At 38.2% G+C, this 25,130-nt stretch overlaps 1 protein-coding gene across 4 annotated transcripts in view; it reads left to right on the top strand.

Moving 5' to 3' along the window:
• Nucleotides 1-1,121: 1,121 nt before the first annotated feature.
• The window catches only part of GK (glycerol kinase), a 34,788-nt gene continuing 10,779 nt past the window's right edge, over nucleotides 1,122-25,130 (top strand). For 3 of the 4 annotated variants that reach the window (XM_041472339.1, XM_041472342.1, XM_041472341.1), the window contains exons 1-16: nucleotides 1,122-1,258; nucleotides 8,786-8,859; nucleotides 9,455-9,561; nucleotides 10,110-10,187; nucleotides 11,160-11,239; nucleotides 12,234-12,371; nucleotides 12,788-12,897; nucleotides 13,594-13,660; nucleotides 14,266-14,283; nucleotides 16,136-16,171; nucleotides 16,768-16,835; nucleotides 18,195-18,237; nucleotides 18,917-18,997; nucleotides 20,850-20,928; nucleotides 22,752-22,848; nucleotides 24,387-24,471. In XM_041472339.1, the coding sequence (XP_041328273.1) occupies nucleotides 1,193-1,258; nucleotides 8,786-8,859; nucleotides 9,455-9,561; nucleotides 10,110-10,187; nucleotides 11,160-11,239; nucleotides 12,234-12,371; nucleotides 12,788-12,897; nucleotides 13,594-13,660; nucleotides 14,266-14,283; nucleotides 16,136-16,171; nucleotides 16,768-16,835; nucleotides 18,195-18,237; nucleotides 18,917-18,997; nucleotides 20,850-20,928; nucleotides 22,752-22,848; nucleotides 24,387-24,471 (1,227 nt within the window). In that variant the 5' untranslated portion in view covers nucleotides 1,122-1,192. The remainder of the gene's footprint in view (nucleotides 1,259-8,785; nucleotides 8,860-9,454; nucleotides 9,562-10,109; nucleotides 10,188-11,159; nucleotides 11,240-12,233; nucleotides 12,372-12,787; nucleotides 12,898-13,593; nucleotides 13,661-14,265; nucleotides 14,284-16,135; nucleotides 16,172-16,767; nucleotides 16,836-18,194; nucleotides 18,238-18,916; nucleotides 18,998-20,849; nucleotides 20,929-22,751; nucleotides 22,849-24,386; nucleotides 24,472-25,130) is intronic. The other variant, XM_041472340.1, reaches the window with a different exon arrangement.

Below are 25,130 nucleotides of genomic sequence, written 5' to 3' on the forward strand. Positions count from 1 at the left end.
GGATGTGGCTCTTACCACAAGACTGTATTTGTCTAATTTCAGATGTTGTAGTTAAGGGCTGCAATGAAATCCCCTGCTATTACACATTAGCACTAAGTGCTGTTCACGCCCCATCCAAGGCTCCTCGATGCCAGCTGAAGCACTAACAAACAAAAAAATGAAAAGAGCTGGGTAAGGTATCTCGCAAAGCTTTCCCAAGCGGTAGCAATCAGAGTCTGCTTATCGTGGAGCAATTGCAGCAAAACACCCCAAGTTTGGACAACTACTAGTAACGTGAATTAATGGCAAAGGCAAATCTTTTTAATGGTGTCTGTGGGGGCTGGTTTACTGGCACCGTGTGTCACTGGTAACTTTTCAGGCCCTTCAGTCAGTATTGTTCACTTTTGCAATTCCGTCCCGGCTCTTACAACACCAGCGGTTTTTCTGGAACCACAAGTTACCAACAAGCAGTAAGGAAGGAAGACCGAGATTCCATTTTTTAATGCCAATGAGTATCTCTGCATGACGCAGCATAAAGCTTTAAAAGAGAAAAGAAGCCGCTTTGGGGATGTATCATAAATACGCAGAACATATCTCGGTCATCCACAATCACTCAGCCTTGCACAGTTCCTCGGCAGCATCCGCTCTGAACGAAAGATTTCCAGGGATACCCAGGCTTGGCACCTCCCCAGCGGGGTCCCGCCTCAGAGAGCGTGGGGTTTTTTCCCCTCTCCCCGATAACGAGCGAGACACGTTTCGCTCCGTGGAACGCCGCCTCAAGGCACAAGGGACCCGAAAAGGATTCCCGCTGCTCTCCCGGAGCGACCCGCGCTGCCCTCAGCACCCCCGGGCTCTCCCGGAGCGACCCGCGCTGCCCTGGGCACCCCCGGGCTCTCCCGGAGCGACCCGCGCTGCCCTCGGCACCCCCGGGCTCTCCCGGAGCGACCCGCGCTGCCCTCGGCACCCCCGGGCTCTCCCGGAGCGACCCGCGCTGCCCTCAGCACCCCCGGGCTCTCCCGCCTCCCCTTCGCCGCTGGCCGCCCGCGCGCCGCAGCCTCAGGGGCTGTGGGGCGGGGCGAGGAAGGGGGCGTGCCGCGCGCCGCTCGTCACGTGACACGGCTTCACCCCGGCTGCCACGCGCCGCCGGCCGCGAGCTGCCCGCGCGGCGCCGGCGCGGCCGTTACGGGAGCGGAGCGGGCGCTGAGGGGGCCCCATGGCCGCGTCCCTGGGGCCGCTGGTGGGAGCCATCGATCAGGGCACCAGCTCCACCCGCTTCCTGGTGAGCACAGCGCGGCGATCGGGGCGGCAGCGGGGGCAGGCGGCGCCCCCCCGGCCTGAGGGGAGCGGCGGCTTCCGAGCCTTCACTCCCCTCCATCCCGGCGGGGGCCTCTGCCATGCCCTTGGGGAAGGGCAGGGGAACGGGCCCACAGGGCCGGGCTGCGCTGCCCGGCTGCAGCCTCCTGTCTCCCGGAGAAGCGGCGCCGCTCGGCCCGGAGGTGCGGATCCGCCGCTGTCCCTCCGTGGCGTTCCCGCCGCGGGGGGCAGCGCCCGTCCCGCGGGGAGCGGTCCCGGGGCGAGCCCGACACCAGCGGCTCTTGCTGCTGCTGCTGCTCCGGGGGACGGCGAGACCCCGCTGCTCCGGGCAGGCTGCGTTTGCAATCTGTCAGGCTTGCAGTCTGCTGGGCGTCTCGCCCCGAATGGAATCAAATGGACAAGGTCCTGAGACACTGGGGAAATAGATCCGTGCGAGTTCGGTGGCTGTGATTAGCTGGTGTTCAAACAATGCCATGACTCCGCTGTGTTCCCCACTAAAACCTGCCCAGGGCCTGCTGGAGTGACTGCTGCAGCTCCAGCCCTAATGTCAGGGCATCTTGTGCACTGCAGGTATTCAGGTGTCTGATCCTGCACACCTTGTGAAACACTGATTTGTTTAAACACTAGAGAAAGATAGGTTTAAGGATAGGAGAATTAATATATTGGTCATATATTTGACCCTTTAGTTGAAGGATCTGGTTATTTCTGTATTATGCAATAGGCTGTAACTAATGTTGTTATGCGTGAAACTTACTATAGGTACTTCTAGCTTGCAAGTCTCTACAAATGTACTGTCCCCATGTCAGTTAAGTCATGGTAGTTTGACTTAATTAACGCCCTATGACAATTTCCTCCGTGGAAGTGGAATAGAGATATTTCCTAGATATAAAATGTTGTCAAATGTGCAAAGTATTAATTGGGAAGATAAATGTTTTGGTTTGCCCTTGCTTTTTTTTTTTTTTTTTTTTTTTTTTTAATACTTCCCCCATGAAGCAGGAGACTATAATATCTTCTTGACCTATGTTACCATTATTACTCAATATCACGACCTTCATGCGATTGTCAAATGAGAAAACACAGCTCTGGGGGTGGAGAGAAACTCCAAACTGACAAATGACACCAGTGGGCTGTCTTGGATGCCAGTCAGGAGTCCTTTTTGGGAACAAACTTGAAGAAGGTCCCTGTAATGCATTAAGATAAATTCTGTCTGCTTTTGTGTATATGCCAAGTTAACTTTTTCTTATCCTAAAAGGATGACACTAGTAGAAGTAAAACTTAAGCTCTTTTTACAAGTGTTTTTACAAGTTCCTTTTAGGAGGAATTTCTTACACTATACACATTCATCAATGGCTTTTATGCAATTGGGGAGATTTTGCTTGCCTACAAGAGGATTCAGGTGCTTCCTAATTTTATCAAGAAGTATATTGTGTCTGCTGCTTTTAAATTCTTGTATCCATCTCAGTGTCTCTCAGTTCATGTCAACATACAGCATTGTCTTAAACTTGGCAGTGTGATCATGTCATTATGATAATAAAATTATATGGGCTTGAGTAAATAAGATGCATGATCACTGAGTTAAATCAGAACACAGGGGAGAGGGAGAGAAGTGGGCAAAACGTGTAGAGATCTGCTACAACTCATCTCAGTCATTCAGATAACAACACCTGTGTCTGGAGAATTCTGAGGTGGAAAGGGATTGCTGCAGTTGGAAGAGAGATTTTGCCTTGAAATATTTTAAGCCAGAATGTAATGTATTGTTGTCTGTGCCTAAGTTATTTCCTTGGCTCTGTTGGTCTTTTGCTTTTAGTTGTTTTTGTTACATTTCCCAGTGATCTCTCTAAATTTCTTTTTAACGTAGTGTTTCTAACAGTTTTTGTCTTCACCAAGTCACAAGTCATAATCAACTTGCTGCTTACTTTGCACTTGTGTATTCAGTAGTTCAGTGCAACTACTATCTAACGTTTCAAGTGGAACACATATGATTTTGAGCAGGTTAAAGAGTTCTCCTGGGTGAAAACTGTCTGATCCAATGGGGCCAAAGAGTAGTGTCAGCAGTTCAGAGTGTAAATTTACAATTACAGGTGGCAGATTTACCGGTGGTGTCCACAGCAGTCAGTAGTGGGGGCTGCTACCCCACGGTATTTTCATGGATGGCCATGGGGATGGGCTGGGATGTTCTCTCAGATGGGGGTGACCAGTTGACTGAGATTCCAGTTGGAGAAGGGGCTGCCAGAATATTCATAAAGCTAAACAAAGTTGAGCACTCAAGACAGAGTGCTAAGAAGCTGCTTAGTGAAAAAGGACTCATTCCTGCTGGACATCAAATTGAATATATGAGAGCAATGCAGCCTTGTGGTGGTGCACATTAAGACAAGTTCAGAAAGTAATTGTTGCCATCTGTGTAGCACTTGGGAGGCAGCATCTGGAGCACTGTATCCGATGTTGGACCCTGCAGGGGATGAGACTTGGAAGGACTGGATTTCATCCAGCCAAAGGAATCCCTGTGCTGCAGCACAAGGCCATGGAAGGAGGGTTGTTTCTTCACAAGAGAGGCTTAAGTGGTGTCCTTAATCCACAGTTTGTGGAGAACACAGAACCAGCCTTTTCTCAGACATGCACTGGGAAAGACAGTGGGCAGTGAACACAAGCTGCAGCAAGTGGATTGTCCAGTAGATGTAAAGAAACAGTGTTTCACTATGAGGGCTCTGGATCAGGGGCTGAGAAAGGTGTGTGGAATCTCCATCTTTACAGATACCAGTGCCTGATTAAAAAAGGCCCTGAACAGCCTGGTTTTAAATTCAGGCTTACCTGAGCAGCGAGTTAAGCTAGTGACCTCCTGAGATTCAGAGTAAATTATCCTGTGTGCAGACACAAGTTTTGTTTCTCCTGCTTGTGCATGAGGAGGCTGTGTGAGCACAGAGGCTAAAGAAGCACCAGAACTCCGGTGCATTTCTGTTACTGTCACTCCTTCTTTAGCCTTGCCTCTCATGCAGCACACATGCAGTGGTAGTTTTATGCTGTAGCTTTATCCTCCACACTTCCTATTTTGGATCTTTACCTTTATTAGCTACTTTTGCAAAATAACTTGTAATTATTTTTGAAATTGTAACTTTTCTGTTAAGTTGGGTTGAACCTGGGTGACAGATTCAGAGTACCAGGGAGAGCTCAGTGCATACAAGACAATTGTTAGAAGCTCATTTTCTTAAAAATACCAAGCAGGAACATAAAGTGGGTAGCCTAAATAAGTGTACCCAGATGACTGAATTCTGGCCAAGATGTTTCATTGAATATTTTCATCGAGTACTTTAATCTCTCGTGTTCCATTTCATATTATTCAAGAATCATAAAAATACACTATAGCTTCTTTTGTGAAAAGTCTTAGGATCAGGAGCTAATGGCCAGCTGAACCATTGTTTGATCTCTTGAAAGGTGTTTGCTGGATAGTGTTTCTGTCATTTTATCCAGGAAGAGCAAGAATTGAAAGACACAGTGAAGTACCTACACAGTACTTTAAGTTATAAGTTTGTCAGTCAGATGCAGAGCATTTTTTTCCACCTCTGTGAAATATTTGGTTTTTTTCCTTTACTTTGTCTCCAGAAGAAACAATCTAATAAAGCTCTATCTCACTGCAAGCATTCTTTTCAATAAACAAAAATTGATTTTAGGTAAAGAAGACATTCATACCCATTGAGCTTTCTCTTCAGAGGGGAATTCATTTTAACCCCCTTCTGAAGTAACATGACCTTTTGGGAAAAACTTGATTGTGTAACTAGCACGAAAGGTTTAAAATATTGTAAATACAGTTTTCTCCCTAGCTCTTATCGCTTAAAATATAGTGTAGTTTTACTTTTAAGTCCCACAACTGTAAGCACCTCCTAGATGGTGAGGGAGATCTGTCCATCTTGAGCCTGCCAAGAAAGGTAATTTCTAGGAGACTTGTTAAACTTGTACTTATTCATAAATTCTGACTGTGCTACTCCTAGTTAAATACTGGAGAGGGAATTATTGTTTGTCTCTTATCCTTGCCCCAGCTGGGTTGATTTCAGTGCAATTTCAGAACTCCAGCTCTGAGCTTGTTTGCCTGCAAAGCCATGGCTGTTTCTGCTTGTCAGAAACTCATGAAGATACAGCATAGAATAAAAGAAATAGCTTTTCTGCAGGCAGAGTTACATGACAAAGCTTGAGAGATATAAAAAGTTACTTCTAAAATCTGTTTTCATCATTGTCTTTTCAGCTATTCAGCTTCTTTCATCACTTCCATGAACCTCATATTTCTGTTCATTCATCGAAAATTGTTACAGCTGATTGATATAAATTCTTTTCCACTAAGATAACAAAACATAAACGTAATACACAATAATATGTAATAATATGTAACTGTACCCCTTTATGTGATGTGATGTATTATATTAAAGACCCTATAAAAAGCATTAATTAAGTGATCAGCCCCTGTGCCTCTCTGCTTGTTCACATACAAGACACCTATGTAGGCCTTTCTTCTCTGCCTCCTGAGACTCAAGGCTCAAGCTCTGATTCTCTGTTGGGAGTAGAGGGAGGATGTTATTCCTTTTCTTTAATCTCTCACTAGAGAATTCAATACACATCTGGTGGCTTTCACTTTCATCTCTGTTCAAGACAGCTGTACAAGTCCAAATAGCCTAGACAATTCTTCATTATGACTGCTGATAAAATTAGGGCAAAATTGACTTTGGCTTTCCCCCACACACAACTGAGAGATCAGTAGCATAAACTTGAATCAGTTCTTAAGGAATATGAAAGGTTTGAAAGCCTCTAGTCCTAACAAATTACAGAAATACACTTCAAACCTGTTTTGACAGGGATGTATTGACCTTATCTGGATTATTTGTACTTACTCTCACTTATTTTTCTATCTCTTCACTGTCAAATAGGGACTGTATAGGGATTTTTTTTTTTTAATAACAATAGTGTTTTTTTTGAGGGAGTGGGAAAGGAAGGCTTTGTCCCATATGTTCTATTTATTCCCTATGTTATTTATCATTTTGTAGGTTTAAATTTAGTGACTCATTCATCTTTCCACATATCAGAATTCTGTCTATCAGTGTAGAAGTCATAGAATCATAGAATAATTTGGGTCAGAAGGGACCTTAAAGATTACCTGGTTCCACCCCCCCACCATGGGCAGGAACAGCTTCCACTAGACCAGGGTGCACAGGGCCCTGTCCAACCTGGTCTCAAACAGGGATTGCTCCCAGTGAAACTTTTTAATCCCTTGCCCTGAATAACAGGGAGTGTCTGTTGCTTTTGTTGAGAATGTCAGAAGCTTGCAGGTTTGTTTATGATGGATTAGCAAAGTGTTTGCCTAGTTCTTGTCTATGGATATGAAAAAATCTGTGCATTCATAATGTTATTGCTTCAGTTGAAAATGTATTCCTGTCACAGTTTATTGCTGTGTCTTCAAGCCACACACTCCACATTCACTTCATGACTTTGTCTAATTGAATCTGTGCTTCCTGCTACCAGTAGGAATCCTTTGCATTACCTTCTGTTTCAAGAAATACTGAATGATTACCACATGATATTTAACATTGCTAGTATGTCAGATACATATTAACAAACAGGTTAAATAAAAAGTCTTCTATCTTTCAGTCTTTATTCTAAAAACCTAGTAAATTTGAATATGCTTTTGCAGAAAGGCAATTTCAAGTAAAGAAATCTTACTGCATACATACAAAACAACCTCTCCATTAAGTATGTTGTGTAGCATTTTGAGATCCATATCCCATTATGCAAGTTGCTTCCAAATGTGTAGTACTGACAGAGCTTTCTTTTTTGGTAGGATAGATCCCTGTCAAGCCTGAGCTGGTAGATGAAACACAGATAGGTAAATAAAGTGAAAATAATTCAGTGGTGCTCTTTCTATGTAATCTTTTGAGCTGATAGCAGAAAAGAATGATCATGTACCTTTTTAAGATTTCTTTTCTGGGCAATGGAGCTTTCGGTGTGTAAGAAATCAGTGTTTTCCAGAGTTTGTGCTGTTTTCATCCTTGGAGGTTTTCAAGACTTGCTTAGAAAAGTTCTTGAGCAACCTGATCTAATCTCATTGCTGATCCTGCTTTGAGCAGGACATTGTACTAGAGGTGTCTCAAGGTCCCTTTCAGCCTGAATGATTCTGCAGTTGTAATATATAAATAGAATGTTTCTAAACTCAAAGTTTCACTCTAAAGATAGTCTTTAAGGTTCCGAAGAACCTGGAGAATCAGAACTTCATCTCCTTTTTGTCAGAGTTGTCCTAATAGTTTCAGGGTAAAGTGTACTGTGTAGATGATACCAAGAGTTTATGGATTAAAAACTTTACGAGAAACTCCTAAAATTTGTGGAATGAGAAGAGAGCATTAACAAGTATAGAATAGATTCAGTTGTATCCTAGAGGGTGGACGGATATAACTGAAGTTTGTTTCTTTAGCATGCAAGTGGTTTTTAAATCTGGCTCATCTCTGCTTGCCAAGAAAAGGTAGGATGGTGTCCTACTGACGTGTTCTGCAGTTCACCTGAACCTGCTGCTAGATTTTGCTTTCTAGGTCCCAGAACATTCTTCACACAAAAGATTCTGCATGGTGCTGTGGAGAAAGAGCCATTCCCCCAGGATCACCACCAGTGCCCAGCCAGGCACTCCAGCTCACTCACTGTTCACTTCACTTGAATGTTTCACAGGGTGTCCCTCAGCTTGGCCTCGGCAGAGATTCCTTTTGGGAACAGGCCACTGCTGGTTAATGAGGGTTGTTGTGCATTCTCCATGAGCTTCTATTGCAAGGCAGAACCTCTAACTTGTGATTCCTTGAGAACACCCATTGATAGAGTCCTCGTGATTCTCTCCTCTGATGGTTCTTATTGTAGAGTATCCAAATTTAAGTTACTTTTCTGCATGGTCTTCTCTTTTTTGATGGGTTGTGTTGCTGCAGTGGCATTCTTTTCTTGTCAGATTGTTAATGAGCTCTGTATTGTAGTTTTGAAACAAAATGGGTTTTGCTTAGGTACTTTCTTGTTCTTTAGTTTGATCCCTTCTATGTTTTGTCACAGATTTTCACTCTTCCTAAAAATGAGCTAACCCAAGAAAAAACACAGATAGCTCTGGCAATAGAGTAACACAGCAAGAGCTAAAGAAATGCTATTATCAACCACAGTGGGTATTTTACTGAGAGATATTCTAATATGTGTCAGGAGTCTAACTTCTATAACCACCACAAGAAAAAATCTGGTTCTTTTCCAACCCATCAAGGAAAAAAAAAGCCATAAAATTGACAGTGACAGCAAAGTTTGCCAAAATAATCTTTGCCTACCTTAATTTTAAAAGTGTATATGTCTGAATCCTTGTTATATAGATATTGGGGTCGACAATAGAAAATTACTATCTATTGTCACAGCACTGCATTTGTTCAAAATAATAAATGTTAATTATTGTTGTTTAAACATCTGTGTTTGTAGAAAATTCAATAGTGTGATTCATTTGCAGGTTTTTAATGCAGTAACAGCAGAGCTTTTGAGTCACCATCAAGTGGAAATAAAGCAAGAATTCCCTAGAGAAGGGTATGATTTTTTAAAAATTTTTTTATTTGTGTAGAGTTTGGTAGAACTTATGAATTTTTATCTGTGAGTCATCAAAACTGAAGTTGATTAATAATTCTGAGTAGCACAGTAACTGCTATAAAAGACTGGGCAGAAAAAATGGCATGAAACAGCTCCCGCCGGGTGTCCGGAATATGCCTGAGTTACGGAAACTAAAAGTACTTGGTGTTCAGCTCTGGTCACTCATTTGCATATTTAACATCTAAACTTTAGCATCTAAACGTGTAAGCTTAAAACTAAAGTTTAAATGAGACTTAACATCTCATTTAAGGTAATAAAGCTGGTAATTTTTACATTTGAATCACAGTCTTCAGCTTGGTCCATAGAAGTGTCTTCCTTAGTTCTTTGAGGTTTTGTTTGTTTGTTTGTTTGTTCCTAAATGACCTAACATTTGCTGCCAATGCCCTGTATAAAACAAAACAAAACAAAACTGTAGATATGTAAAAAATGTTTTGTAGCTGTATTTGTATTAAAATGCTCGGCTTGGTTTTCAGACTAGTATTATTTTTTCTTTTTATGTACATTTTTATTAACTGGTGTTTACTCTTTGTTGAAGATGGGTGGAACAAGATCCAAAGGAAATATTAAACTCTGTCTATGAATGTGTGGAAAGGACCTGTGAGAAAATGAGAGAACTGAACATGGACATCACTAACATAAGAGGTACTTATGGGTAGAGGGCTTTAACATGTTATGATTGAGCAATTCAGACACCATAGTTTTTAAGTTTATAAATAGAAAGGTGGCAGCATGTGCCAGCCTCAAACAAAATGTTAAACTGTATTTGAAAGCAGTTTTTTGGGGAGGAATAATGAGAAAATAAGTGTGTGTGTTAACAATGCAGAACCTACAAGGTAGACTTAACCTAATCTTGTAAAATCATAGAGACAAGTGATGAAGAAATTCTGAAATTAAGTTTAGGACTTTAATTTAGGAAAGCTGTTTTCCCCTGTCAGTGTTGTTGCTGTCTCAGTTTGTGGCTGAAAAAGAGAGAGGTTTAGAGCATATAAGTTAATCAGCAAAAATGAGTCCTTAGAGGTAATATTTCTAGATTATACCTTGAAAAAATTGAAAGCTTTTTCTTTCCCATTTACTTTCCTCTTCTCCTTACCTGTTCCTCCCTCCTCTCCACCTTCTCCATTCCCTCCCTCACACCCCCAAAAGGGGAAAACAAACCTTCTGAAAAGGATACTTTCTGTTTTGTCCTGAAGCCATTGGAGTCACCAATCAGAGAGAAACAACAGTGGTTTGGGACAAGACAACTGGAGAACCTCTTTATAATGCTATTGGTAACTATTTATATAACTAACTTTCTGAATATGTGATATCATAATACGATCATGTTGTGGAAAAAATGCTTTTGTAGTTTCCTCTGCAAATCTGGTTGTGGCCTAGTCTAGTAATTTCTTGGATTTTTTGATATCTGTGTTGTAAGATGTGTGTTTGCATACATAAATTTTAAAAAGCCCATTCCATAAAAATTGTTACTTAATAAATCACTTTATTGGTTTACAAAAACCCTCACTATGTTCCTGAGGGGTTCCTGGCACAAAATGCTCTGACTCGCACCCAATCACTTTCTTTGAAATTTTCAGGATGCTGGTGGTTTAACTTTAAAGGAAAATCATGTTAAGTAGGTTTAATTATTGATGACTTAATGAATACTTATTAATACTCAGAGTTTTATTTTTAACTTACCTTAGCTTTTCAGATGTTGTCAGCTGAAAAATGGTAATTGTCTAGAATTGGTTTTTTAGGTCAAGTGCCAGATATAGTTTGACATAGTATGACTGTAAAACCAGGACTCTTCTGTAGTCAAATAAATGTAGTTAACAGCTTTATCTTAAACCCAGCTTTACCGTGATAGCTACAACATATTCTTTTAGTAGAAAGTTTACATAGAAATAGTAAATAATCAATCTGCTATTTGTTTTAACCTCTTAGTTTAATCACAGTCATCTGCTAAAAGTAGCATTAGTCACTTGCTTATATTCTGATAAAGCAAATATTCTACTTGGGGAAAATCCTGCTTCTTTCTCAAATAATTTGTTCTTCTAAATCAAATTAATTTATCTAACCATTTTAATTTTTACAACAGTGCCCTTAAAATACAATGGCAATACAATATTCTTTCAACTACATGAAAAGATAAAAATAGACAGGAATTCACTGGCAAGAGCCCTGGGTTCATAGGAGTAGGCTGAACATGTCACTTTTGTGTATCAAATCACATGATCAATTAATTTTATTCATGGTTTTAGTGTGGCTTGACCTGAGAACCCAGTCAACAGTTGAATATCTTCTTAAAAGAATTCCTGGAAAAAACAAAACTTTTTCAAAGGTAGGAGACATTCTGGAACATTTAAATGGTACCTGCTGCAATGTATAATGTTTTAGATATATGTGTTTAAAATTCTCCTAAACAAAGTCACTTGTAGTTTCTAGTCTCTTCTTAGCTTGTCAAATAATAAAAAATGAACACAAGACACCAATCTGAGACTAGAAAAATTTTAATTTCCTTAAAATAAATGTTTAACACTTATTTAATTTCTCACTATGGAAGTGAGACCTAATCCTGTGCTATCTAGCCAATATAAAATAAACATTACACACAAAAGTTAAGATCAAGTAGAAAAAAAGAAAGGGAAATAATTTACTGGTATGAAATGTGTTATCCATTCTTGTGCCTTAATATTGAAATTAATTGCATCCAATCTGAGAACAAGGAAGATCATTCATAAAGAGCAAGACTATTCATTTTGTCCATTCAAATTGGAAACTAAATGCTTGTAAAAAAGTGTCACAATTGTTTGATTAATTGATTAATGTTGTCCTTTACTAATAGGATAAATATTATGTATTTTTTATATTATATGTTTTCCTACAGGCAAGAAATGGATGTCAAAAAGTGTATAAACTTACTTGATTTTCAAGTTCTAGTAGAATGCAATTTTCATCTTTCCTGTGTTGTCCTGCCTATTTTTGTTGTTGTTACTTATTGTCTAGTCATATGGAGATATCCTAGATAAGACAGGCCTTCTGCAAACAACTTTTTCCACGTAGATGATCTTTGAACTACATTTAGATCAGCTTTGATCTTTATCTATTATTGCACTGGTCATTTGATTTGGATGTTTTTAGACTTGTGTGTTGTATGCTTAGTACTTATTTAAATAATTACTTAGTGCTTATTTAAATAATTACAGAAGTTCATGGAATTTTCCTCAGTTTTGTGTATTTTCTTTTTCCCTTACTATCACCATTTTTACATATAACTACAGTATTTATGGAAAAATACTTGCATGGTGTTTAAATTATTTTTTTTAATTTTACAGTTTAAGACCGGTCTTCCACTTAGCACTTATTTTAGTGCAGTGAAACTTCGGTGGCTTTTGGATAATGTGGAAGAGATTAAGAAAGCAGTTGAGGATGGAAGAGCTATGTTTGGGACTATTGATTCATGGCTTATATGGGTATGTATTTGTGAGTTTATTATCACTCTTCTTACAATGAATTTCCATATCATGTAAATCTCTGTGCATGTGATACTCAATGCCCACTGATGACACGATGATGTCAATAAAAGCTACTAAAGAAATTCCAGTGCGGTTCCTTGCATGATGAACTTTTACTGTTCCTATACCATTATATTTTTTTCTTGATTCTTAGGTGTAGTTTACCATTATAGTTTTCTGTAAAACTTTGCTTACACTTTCAGAAAAATCTTGGACTTTAGAAAGGTGTGTTAGGTCTGCCTGTTTAGTTGTTGCAGAAATACCAGAGCTCCTAGTCCCAAGGTGAAAACTTTTTGATTTTGAAATTTTTTTGGAATTTGTTGAAGTAAACCTATATTTCTCCTTGACATGATTGCTGGGATTTTTTTGTTCAGAGTTTGACAGGTGGAACGAATGGAGGCATTCACTGTACAGATGTCACCAATGCCAGTAGAACTATGTTGTTCAACATTCATTCCTTGGAATGGGATCCTGACCTCTGCAAGTAAGCTTTCTTACTGTTTTTCAGTAATACTTTCATTTAAATAGTTTCTAACTAATTTAAAGGTAAGAATCTCTTATCTAAACTAAGATCAGCAGGTACTGTTCTATTTGCTGTTGACATTAATAACTAAGATTCATTGTTCTCCTGATGTCCAGTTTACAATGGTCTGGATTAAATAAAAGTAGCAGAACCTTTCTGTAGGTGGAGATCTGGTTCATGGAAACAACTTAGCTCAGTTGATTAGAGCACGATGCTAATAATGCCCAGGGTGTGGGTTCAATCCCTGTATGGGCCAATCACTTCAGATCCTTGTGGGTCCCTTCCAACTCCAAATATTGTGATTTAATAGTGTCTTTATTACTTAATCAAATTTGTACAGCAGCTGGAATGACAGTGTCTCTATTTGAGATTTGAATTTACTAACAAATTTATTATTAAGATATTGTTGGAAGAGGCATGAATTTCTATGTAAAAGAGTTGGATAGGTCCTCAAAAATTGAAATATATGCTGTTTGCCTCCAAAATTCAATGTCCACTGTAACAAGTGGAAAAGCATATAGATTAAAACCTAGAAACAAAAGTTTCCTTTATAGTTTTTCTTTTCTTTATGCTTAAACTTATTTAAAAAAATAAATGCAAAATGCTTTCTGATTTAGCACTGACTATATATTATACATTATTTTTTGTTGTATTCAGGTTCTTTGAAATTCCTATGGACATACTTCCAAATGTACGAAGCTCCTCTGAGATTTATGGCCTGATGGTATGTTTTCCAATATTTGTGTGAAATTCATCTTGTAAAAATATAACTGTATCCCTTTGAATTTGCCAGATTCCATAGATTAGGATTAATGGCTTTTTCTTGACCAGTATTGTTTGGTTTATGATTAGTAAGCTGTTACCTACTATTACATAATATTGTAGGAAGTCGAGTATTTGGTTACTTTAATGCAGCACCAATTCTTCTGACATAGTGGCATCTAATTAATGAACTTCAAGATTGGATAAACTGGATGTTGGGATTTTACATTCTTTTTCCTGGTAATTTGAGCTTAATTGACACGTAAAAGAATATGTGTATTTCATAGTGAAGACAAGTTACAAGCTGGATTTTTGTAAATAGAACTCTAACTTCTCTGAAATATTTCTGCTAATGTTTTAATGGAAATGCCACTAGAAGTCATTGCTGATATTTATTTATGTGGAGGTTGGATAAGAGTGAGTTGTATTAAGCTGAATGAGCAAGGTAAATGGAAAAAGATACTGCCTGACCACCAGAACAGAATTGCTCATCACTTTAAATGTGAACTTCTGTTTCTCTTCCCCTTTCCATTTTTTTTTTCTTTTTCTTCCTTTTGCTGGCTGTAGAAAATCTGTCCTAGCCGGGTGAGTAGAGGCTTCCATTAGGCTGACCACCTATATCTTACTCATTCTGCTCAGATGCTGTGCATTTTCATTGGTTTAAAGATTAGAAAAAGTGCACTTCTTCGGCCAATAAATTTGCTGTGTGTTTCCAAATCTGAGATAATACAATTAGAGTTCATGACAAAATTATTTCTGAAACGTGATCTCAATGTATGTGTTTGTCCTAATTTCCACACTGTTGAATATTTATTTTTATAGTGAGTTAAAAAATACAGCTACTGGCTAATAAGTGTTAGCTATAGCATTTTATAAATGAGAGAAACTGTCCATTCTGTCTAAAAATATTAATTCTATGGTAGCTAAATATCAGATTCATGTGGAGCTTTTAAGTGCATTTATAAACACAGATATCTTAAATACAGTTAATTAAAATGTGAATTAATTCAGATTGGAAATACACTTGCATGGCTTTACTGAAAATTCATTTTCACAATTGCACAAAAAACAATTTAAAGAAGCAAGTAGAAATTGTCAGGAAATAATTAAATAATTAAATAAAATTTTCATGATACCCTCACTAAGTTTGCACATGACACTGAGATGGGCAGAAATGTTGATCTCCTGGGAGGACAGGAGGGGTCTGCCGAGGGATCTGGACAGGCTGGACTGATGGGCTGAGACCAGTTCTGTGAGGTTCAAGAAGGCCAAGTGCCACGTCCTGCCCTTGGGTCACAACAACCCCAGTCAGAGCTACAGGCTGGGGGAAGAGTGGCTGGAAAGGTGCCTGGAGGAAAAGGACCTGGGAGTGCTGGTCAACAGCAGCTGGACATGAGCCAGGTGTGCCCAGGGGGCCAGGGAGGCCAAAGGCCCCTGGCCTGGATCAGCAATAGTGTGGCAGCAGGACCAGGACAGGGATTGTCCCCTGTGCTCAGCACTGGTGAGGCCACACCTCAAATCCTGTGTCCAGTTTTGGGCCTCTCACTGCAGGAAAGGCATTGAGGGGCTGGAGTGAGTCCAGAGAAGGGCAGCAGAGCTGGGGAAGGCTCTGGAGCACAGGTCTGATGATGAGCAGCTGAGATAGCTGGGGGTGTTTGGCCTGGAGAAAGGAAGGCTCAGAAGGGGACCTTACCACTCTATAACCGCCTGAAAGGAGGTTGTAGCCAGGTGGGGGTTGGTCTCTTCTCCCAGGTGATAAAGTGGTAAAGTGATAATAAGTGATAAAACAAGAGCCTTCACAGCTTGTCGGATATTGGAACAGGCTGCCAAGAGAAGCGGTGGAGTCACCATCCCTGGAGGTACTTGAAAGACATATAGATGTGGCACTTATGGACATGGATTAGTGATGGACTTGGCAGTACTGGGTTAACAGCTGGACGTGGTAATCTAAGAGGGCTTTTTCAATTTAAATGATTTTATGATTCTGTAACAGGAATGTTTGGAAGAAAGCCTACTTGAGACTTAAAATACTATATCTTAAAATCAGGTATCTGCCTTTGCTTAGGATGTCACCACAGTCACGTTTTTTTCCTGATCACTTTACCATTTTGCACTTTTGCATTTTACACTTGGCATTTACTGCACAGATTACACTGAACTGGATTTTCTGTATAGTATTATTTCAAGAAAATTTATGCTAGGAACTTTTGAGGTCACATAAACCATATTTGTAAAACTTCCTGCTCTCCATTTCTTAGTGGTTTAGACATGAGCTACATTAAGCTGAAACAAAGTGTACTCCTGAACTGAGCCATGTTGCTTTCATGACCCTTCTTTGTTTTCCTTTGAGCATTAGAAGTTTAGCTTATTTTTCATTGCCTTCAATTCTAGTAATGAAAAGCTAACTCTGTGTTTTTCTTCCTCTTTTTGCAAACAGGAATCTGGAGCTTTGACAGGTGTACCAATTTCTGGGGTAAGTCCTACTTCAACTTAGATTTTGGCATGACAACCTGGAACATGAACATAGCTTCACAGGAAAAAGCTTTAAGGATGAGTAAATCCTGCTATGAATTAAGTTTTTGGGTTTTTACTTCAGATTAAACAGGAAGTAAACTAGTAGATGAATCACTATTTGGCTTGATCCATTATTATTAAGGTCTGGCTGTGGAAGTACAAGTGAGAGCTTTAATGTGTATGCGTAGTGCTGTTGGAAACATGGTATCTCTAAGTAAATGAGTTACATTACAAAATGGAAGCAAGCCCTGCTTCATATATATAAAAGAAGTGTATACATAATCTAGAAATGCTGGACAAATTCTCAGCTTTTTCCAATAACATGTATAAAGATAGGAAATTTTAGTTTTTATTTCTTTAAATTGCTCACCATAAGTAGCACAACACATTTCATTTGCAGTTCTTACAGAGGGAAGAGTAATAAAAAGATAGCTTTTCTCTGTAGGATTTTCCTCGCTTTCAATTATCCGTGTGCTACTAATAAATTAGAGTTATAGTCAAATATGTAATTCATGTGAGGACACTTGCTAAAGGAAAAAAATCTCTCACTTTCAGTGCTTGGGTGACCAGCATGCTGCTCTTGTTGGGCAAATGTGTTTTCAAGATGGACAAGCAAAAAACACGTAAGTTATTAGGAAAGTAATAAGATAAAGTCCCTGCTCTGTTTTGAATTGAGTATTATGTTCTCTTTCAAGCAACTGCCAAACTCTTCTGTAATTAACGTGTAATTACAGATCTACCTTTTGAGTGTGTTGACCCACAAAGTAAACCATGTCTTGACTCTTATATAAAGTAATAGAGATATTAAAGTTACATGACTTGTGAGGTATATTTTAGAACACAGTCACTGTGAGGAAAATCTCTATGTGACAGTGGGGTTTTTATTTTAACATTCTTCAAAACACAGATTAAAACAGTTGCAGTGTCATTTAAATGGTGACCTAAGGTTAAGCAAATACAGTACGCTGAGTTAGATTGCATAGACTTGAATGACACAGCTTTGCTGGATGGCAAAGGTCCATTTCAATGGCAGCACTTAATTTTGCTTTTGTGTCTAGCTCAGAGTGGAGGATTTTACGTTTGCTTTTTCCTGTTTCTCAGCCTCTTAGTGTCCTTTGTTTAAAATAGCTGATCAGGCAACTGGTATAATCAAAAAATCATTGGAGGAGAAGCTGTCTGCTGAAATGACTTACTGTTCCATTTGCAACCAGATGCTTAACTAAGCTTGTAGGGATATACACACAAGTATGGGAGTTTCACAGGTATGATTACATATTAGTCTGTCTTGTTTTAATTCATTTCTGTTATTGCTTTACTATTTCTTTTTCTAAATATAACTGAAGGCTATCTCAGGACTGGTTTAAGGTATTAGTTTTGAGTGGTTTAAAAAGGTAAGGAATATTTTTCTTGAAAATAACTTCTTAGAGTAAGTTGGAGTGGTTTATAGTATTTTGTACTCCTTATATTAAACTGTATTCTTGTATGAGTGTGTATGCATGTACATATATAGTTGGTCTTCAAATGGGAAACATAACATTTTTAGAAATTTTTGAATGGGATATGTCTGAAGAAAACCCTATTTGTGACAGGAACAAAGTTTCTTAAAATTTCCCATTTAATATTGTGAAATATTTATTTTATAAAGTTGATCTCATAATCAGCTTAAATTGAAGTAGGTAAACACTGCCATCAAAGAGGAATTTACACTTAGTTTTCAGCCATACCTCTCCTTGGTCAAGTGTTAGACAAAAAATAGAGAGAGGGAGAGAGAGAGCGAGAGAGAAAGACATGTGACTAGAATTTTCAGCTTCAGGCTGCATTCAAATCAACTTTTTGAGGATAGTTATATCATCAGTTAATGGTAGCAAAACCTTCAAGGGTCAAAAAGTGGTGTCCTGACTCTTTGCAGGGGACTCATGGATTGCAGTAGCAGTTTATTCTTTAAACATTCTGGTTTTAACTTTGCTTTGCTTTCATGCTAGGTACGGAACAGGTTGTTTCTTGCTGTGCAATACAGGTCAGAAGGTCAGTTGCATTTTTGAGTTGTTTGCTTTTTTGTTTTTCGCAATCTGTTTAAGTTCTGAAGCACAACTGTATGTTAGCCATTCTTAGACTTATTAACAACAATTATATTGCCAGACAAAGGGAAAAGCACGTAGTGAAATCTGAAAGAACAAAAGTAGTAATTTTTTTCAAGGTGTTTCTGTAAGACTCGATTTCCTATCTCCTTAAGTTTCCTAACAGAACTTTTCTTAACAAGTTTCATGCTCTTCCCTTGTATATGTTTCTTGTTGTCACCCAAACAGGATGAAGTGTTATGTTATTTAATCATGTACCTTTTACCTTGGCTATTTCATTTCTTCTCTTCATTTTCTGTCATAATTTCTTTGTAGTTGGAGTTGAATAAATAGCACAAAACTGTGACTCCCTTCTCATTTGTATCTCCTCCTAAAGACCCCCCAGTTCTTTTCTATAAGGAAGATAAAAAGATCTGCAGCAGCTTGTGGAAACAAGAATTAGCACCAGCAATCTGAGTGTTCTACCTTAGGTGTTTGTTTAGAGTTACTGATAATTTACTTTGTTTAAAGTGTGCGTATTTAATTTGAAGGTTTGGTCCCTTGTTTATTATAATTTGAATGTTTTTATTTAAATATTTTCTGCCTCTATTCATGCTTTACCTTTTCTTTCACCTTTCCCCATTTAGTCTGTGTTTTCTGAGCATGGTCTTATAACCACAATAGCTTACAAAATGGGCAGAGACAAACCTGCTTTTTATGCACTAGAGGTAAGTTCAGTACTTTCTTCCTTTTTGTAATGATACATGTTCTCATTGACTTCTGTTATCTGGTATTTTTATGGTGTCTTCAGCTGTGCAGAAATGAAACTAGCTCTGTGTTATGTTTATGTGCCTGAAGGCTTCTGTGTGGTTTTGGCTATTCCTGTCTCCAATCTGTATCATGAAATCTAATACAAAATATTTCTTCATTGCATCATTTATACTTTCAGAGCTAGATGGCTAAAACATATTTTCTGTTACTCAGTCTCTCAAATCTTTAATAAATACTATAAATAAAAACCCATAAATTTTGTAATATTAAGTAAGGTTTAAAAAAGGGGAGAAAGTACTAATGTTTCAGTTATTACCACATAATAAAGTCATAGCTAATTTTTTTTTATTTTGTTCTAATGAATTTTACTTCTAACTTCTGAAATGTGAATCAAATTTCTGGGGAAAAATCCTCTAATAATTTAGCTTTTTTATCTCTTTCATTTAGGTGCATACTTACAGAATTTAGTTTCTCAGTTCTCCAAACAAGTCTAAGGGCATCCAAATTATATAGAAAATTGTATTTATGCTTAAACTTTGGAGTTCATTGTTCTAAAGCTCTGCTTCTGAAACAGATCAACTGAGCACCTATTTGGCACCAAAGCTTTGTTTAGAACAACAAAATTGTTATTCTTCCATCTGTGCTGCTTAATGTGCTAAGTATTGTAATATAATAATTATTTTCAAAACACATACACTGAATGCTGATGTTGAGCTTTTGTAGACAGACTGAGTTTTCCATGTGAAAGACAACACAGGATTTTCTTCACTGCAAGAATAGTTTGTGCCTTATGGTACTTCATTAGGATGTGGGAGGCTGCATTTATTTCCTTTTCCTTCCATGAGGAATGTGAATCTTGCATTTGCCATGACCTGGCAAACTCTGGGATTTTTATTTCGTGTGGGTGTGTGAGAGGTTTGTTTTATTTTTAACCCATGTTAAAAAGCAAGAACTGAAACTGTCTTGAGAGTGATTTGAATTCCTGCTTGCTGAAACACCTGCAATTTGCTTCTTCTTCACCTCCAAATCTTTAATGATATTGTCGGAAAACATGGCTTCAACAGAAGCTATTAAATGTGATTTATCCTATATCCATTATAGAATCACCTGCAGTCTGGTGGTTGAGGCACTGCAGAGAGACAGAAAATGTGGATTCAGCCTTTTCCTTTAATCACACTGGTATCTTGTAATAGCCAGCTGCTTATAAAACACCCCTGCCCCTTCTAGCAGTGTCTTGGAATGAAAATGTAATGCTGCTACTGTTTTACTTGAAACTTAGTCTACTGGACTTGGCTTTGGCATTAGATGGGAGCCATGCCATCCATCTGTGATGTGATGAAGCCGTTCAGGGCCATTTTGCCGAGGTAACAGAGAAATTTTGCTGGCCTAAATTTTCTGTCTTTCTGGATGTTTGTATTTAGACTAGACATAATTAATCTTGGTTTTTTTAAAATCAAAACATAAAAATATTAATGTGTCAGGAAAATAAGTCTGAGGCTACTGAACCTTATAACTATATATTCAGAAGACATAAATTAGAAAGACAAGAAGACTACTTAGGAAATGTCACTGTAACTTCCCCTTATGGAAAAAAGCATTCAATATGCACCTTTTCTACCTGGAGTCCGTGTAACAGGCTGCCCTTTTTACATGGCAGTCTCCAGATGCCAAGGAACTCTGTGGTTTGGTTGTGAGCTGTGACTGTAAGCCTGCAGGTGGGGGCCACAGTGGCCTGTTTCCCCAGGATTTTAAAAGCAGGACAGAGCTACCAGTTGCTGTGTCCTAAAGGAGTGACTTTGTTTCCTTCAGGGATCTGTTGCAATAGCTGGGGCTGTTGTTCGCTGGCTGAGGGACAATCTGGGTATTGTTAAGAGTTCACAGGAAGTTGGTGAGTATGGAGCTGTTTTTTAAGTTTTCCTATGTCATGATGTCTCTATCAGTGAATGAAAGCTCAAAATATTTAAGTAAAAAGCTGGAAGATGCATATATTTTGCTGTGTTTAAACACAACAAAAATTTACTTTGCATCCATGAACTCACTGTTGTTGATACATGTATTTCACAGAGCCTATCAACACAGCCTTGGAAAGGCTTTGTAAATTTTGTTCTGTTGCAATCTGTACTTTTTAGTAGTTTCCCTGGTAAGCAGATATTCAGGAAGATACTATACTTACAGAGTATCTCCTGGTTTGATACAGTGTTGAAGTTTCCAGAGCCAAGAGTATTTAAGTCTGTATTGCAGATAGCTGCATATATTTAATCCTAAACCTACATATTCTTGTCATAAACATGAGAACCTGAGGCCCTGCAAGTGTATGTAATATTTATGTAGCAGGCTTCATATCCATTGAGTTAGGGATCTCATTTTGCAAAGCTGCCTTTTAAACAGATGTGGAGGAGGGAAATCCTTTAGCATTTGTGTAGCTGATGTTTTCTAATTCAGATGCACTGAAACAAACTGGATTGTAACATAAAAACTAGGAACATATCAAAATTTGGAAAATAAAAAATGTCAGAGGCATGCAAAGGCAAAATTTTGAAAGTGACCGGTTTAATGAGATTTAGGATTGAAAATAAATGAATTACATATTTTTGATAAATTGATATCTTATTCAAAGGTGGGAAAATTTAGAATTAAAATTTAATACAAATCTTCAAAGATTCAGCAAAAACTTAGATCGTCAGTCTGTTTTTCTGAAAGAAAGCTTAGAAGATCATACAGAAGAATATAAACTGCTATCACATAAATTAGCCATTTGTTGAGACTACAGTACCTCTTCACAAATTTGTCAAGACCTTTGGGAGGTTTGAGTTTCAGGACTTCTAGCTTTGTCAGTGTTGTCAAAGTCATGTAGGGATTCATGATCTCTTCCTGTTTCACAGAACTTGTCTTTCCTTCTGCCTTCACTCCTTTTTTAAGTGCAGTCTGTATGAAAGAATCAATTTATAAGGACTTCTTGAAGATGTTTTACTACTTCTTTCCTATACTGCTATGCTTCTCTGATCAATGCAAACAAGAAATTTGCAAAAAGCGGAAGGAAAATGCTCCTTTCTTGTAAAGAGCTGTTCATTATCAATTATCTCTTTTGTCATTCTAAATGTCTTAATATATTTTTTTAAATTGCAAATATTTTGGTATTGAGGAGTTCATAAAGCCACAGTCATTATTCTTATATCAAGAAACTTCAGATTTCCTTCTAGCTGGCCTTGTGATTAAATACATAAGCTGACAATTTGGAGCTCTAAATCCATTTGAAATTAATGGGAATTTAGTTCTTAACTCCCTTTGGTCTTGATCCAGTTTCACTTGCTTGCCTTGACTTAAATGCAAGTAAAGTGTGACCTTTTGGGCTGCTTTGAAGGTTGCATTCTTTATCCACATGATGGATAACATTTGAAAATCTCACAAAATCTAGGTCAGAATATTGAGTACACAGTTTTGGGTTTCAGTTTTGAGTTTTCATTTTGCTTTTCCCACAACTCTTTATACTCCATCTTCTGTTCATATTGTTGCAAAAGGAAAACTGGTTAACAAGGAGCAGAGTGCCAGCATTAGTTGTATTTCCTAGTTGTATACATGGCTGGATTAAATTTGTAGCTACTCAAGATATCCTAAATATTTTTCTTAATTAAATAACAACACTTTTAAGTGCTGTATTTAAGTGTTGATATAGTTGTGAAAAGCTAAGTAAGTGTTTTGTGTGTGCATTAGAAAAACTGGCTGCAGATGCGGGGACTTCCTATGGCTGCTACTTTGTGCCAGCATTTTCAGGACTGTATGCACCATACTGGGAACCCAGTGCAAGGGGGTAAGGATCTGACTGAACACTGCACTTGCAGGGGGATTTAATAATTTTACAAATATTCTTTCCAGGTATATGAAATTTTCCTGTTTGTTGCCTTGGTGTGTCCAGATACATCATTCTCTGGTATTTTCGTGAACTACTGTGTTTCTGTTCTATATTTAACCTGCTCAAAACATCAACTGCTGCTGGGAGGGAAGGAAGGATTAGCTAGCCCAGCTATTGATCCTCCTCTCCTCTCCTTGTCCCCCTCCCCCAAAAAAAAAAAACAAAAAAACCACCAAAAAAACCAGTGTGGGGCAGCAGGGCAGGGAAAACAATTTCTAGTTTTGAAAGGGTTTTACCACTACAGTAAAAGAGGTCTTCACTCCTGTGAACAGTCAGGCAACAGAACTAGTAAAGGAAGAATTTTGTGCTGATCATTGTTTTTGAGTTCAGTTTCAGGCCATGTAATTCCTTCTCACTTTGCCTCCTACCCCTTGTATACTGCTTTCTTTCCAGTCTATTGAAAATTCTTTTCTACTCCTTTTTTTACAGCCCCTTTCCTGGTAGGTCAGCCTCAACCACCTGGTAATAGTTCAAACAATAGGTTTTCATTTGTCTTTTCTGCTGTTGTGAGCTTGCCTAATGTTGTTGGAATCACAACATGCCACTGCAGTCATGGAAGCATAACAAATATAATTAAAAAATAACTTTCCTAGAGTGGGAAAAGAAGTCTTAAAGGCTAACTTGTTCCCAAGGTTTCAAGTAGTTGCATCTTAAGAATTCAGATGCTTCTTGTATGTATTTTTTTCTTTAAGGAAAAAGGAAAATCTCTGAATTAGATGTTTTTACAGTTTTTCATATCAGAATACTTAAATTTTATTGGTTAAAAACTGATCTTTGGAATAGTAACAATGAAAAATATCCTTTAATATCTTTGACCTTGAATGTATCCAGCAGCAGTTCTGTGTAGTACTGTGCTGTTCCTCAGCTGTTGAAATAGAATAAAAGGTGGTTATTTGCTCTGCCATTCAGAGCATATTGGCACAATTCAGCTTACTCATGGTTAGATGTAGCATAATTCCCATACCCAAAAATCTCTTTGTAGGTTCTGAAGCAACTAATTATTAGACTAGATCTGAAAACCATTTCAAATATTTAGAGAACAGCAATGACCCATATAGGCTTTTCCTTAAGAACTGTAAACATTAGAGAATTCATTAAGATTTTAGTGATAATTTTTAATAGGTTTTAAAGAGAAATCAACCTCAATCAAGCCTTTTTTTTTCCCATAAAGACAGACTAGAATTTGTGGGGGTGTTTGTGTGTGTGTAGAGATGATTTATGGCAACTGTATTGATTGGAAAGCACCTTGAAAGCACCTTGTCAGGAAAATTAGAAACTTTAGATTTAAAAAAAAAAAAAATAAAAGCTTTTTAATATTAAAAAAGTAGTCTTCATACAATAGAACTGAATGAGATTTGAAGAGGACCTAGGTGTGAAGTATAGGTTTATGTCTGATAAAGAAGAGTGTGTAATTGGGTTTTTTCTCTCTTCAACAGTATCATCTGTGGCCTTACTCAGTTTACAAATAAAAACCACATTGCCTTCGCTGCACTAGAAGCAGTCTGCTTTCAAACACGAGAGGTAAAGGCAAATTGCGTCCTAAATTAATTGTAAATTAGTGTGATAACAGGAACTGTAGCTCTTCAAGAAAAGAGATTTAAAAGATTTAATGAAGATTAGTCATATGCTGTATATTGTACTTGGATGCTATTCTTGTCTTGTTGCTAATGTTGAAAAATTGTTCCTATGGACTTAGCTAAAATTGAGTGGTACATTTTTTTGGAGTGGTAATGCTGCTTTTTACCAGCATGTAATATGAAGTGAACATATTTTGTGAGTATTTTGAGGGGTAGAACATAGAATGTTTAGAATGGCAGGGCCAGTGATATAACTACAAAGTTTCATTGGTGCAGGAAACTACACTTTATGGTCTGCTGTGACAGAGATGGCTTATGTCACTTTTGGTACACAAGAACAAAAAGGAGTTAAGGCAAGACAGCAGCAAACATACCAAGGGAAAGCTGGCTTCAGTTCCTGCCTGTTCCATCCTTCACTGCCTCAGCTGGCATTAACAGCCAAGCAAAATTCTCACAGAGGAAATTAATCCCCCAGCCAAATAAAGAGGTTGATATCAGTATGAGCATTGAATCTTTATATCACAATCTATTCCTCCCTGTGTTTGCAGTCCCTGAGTTCTGTACAAATACAGGAGGAAATGAAATCCCTAGACCTTGCAAGAT

This window comes from Pyrgilauda ruficollis, unplaced genomic scaffold (genome assembly GCF_017590135.1).
Source record: "Pyrgilauda ruficollis isolate IOZ18807 unplaced genomic scaffold, ASM1759013v1 scaffold29, whole genome shotgun sequence".
NCBI classification, from domain to species: domain Eukaryota; kingdom Metazoa; phylum Chordata; class Aves; order Passeriformes; family Passeridae; genus Pyrgilauda; species Pyrgilauda ruficollis.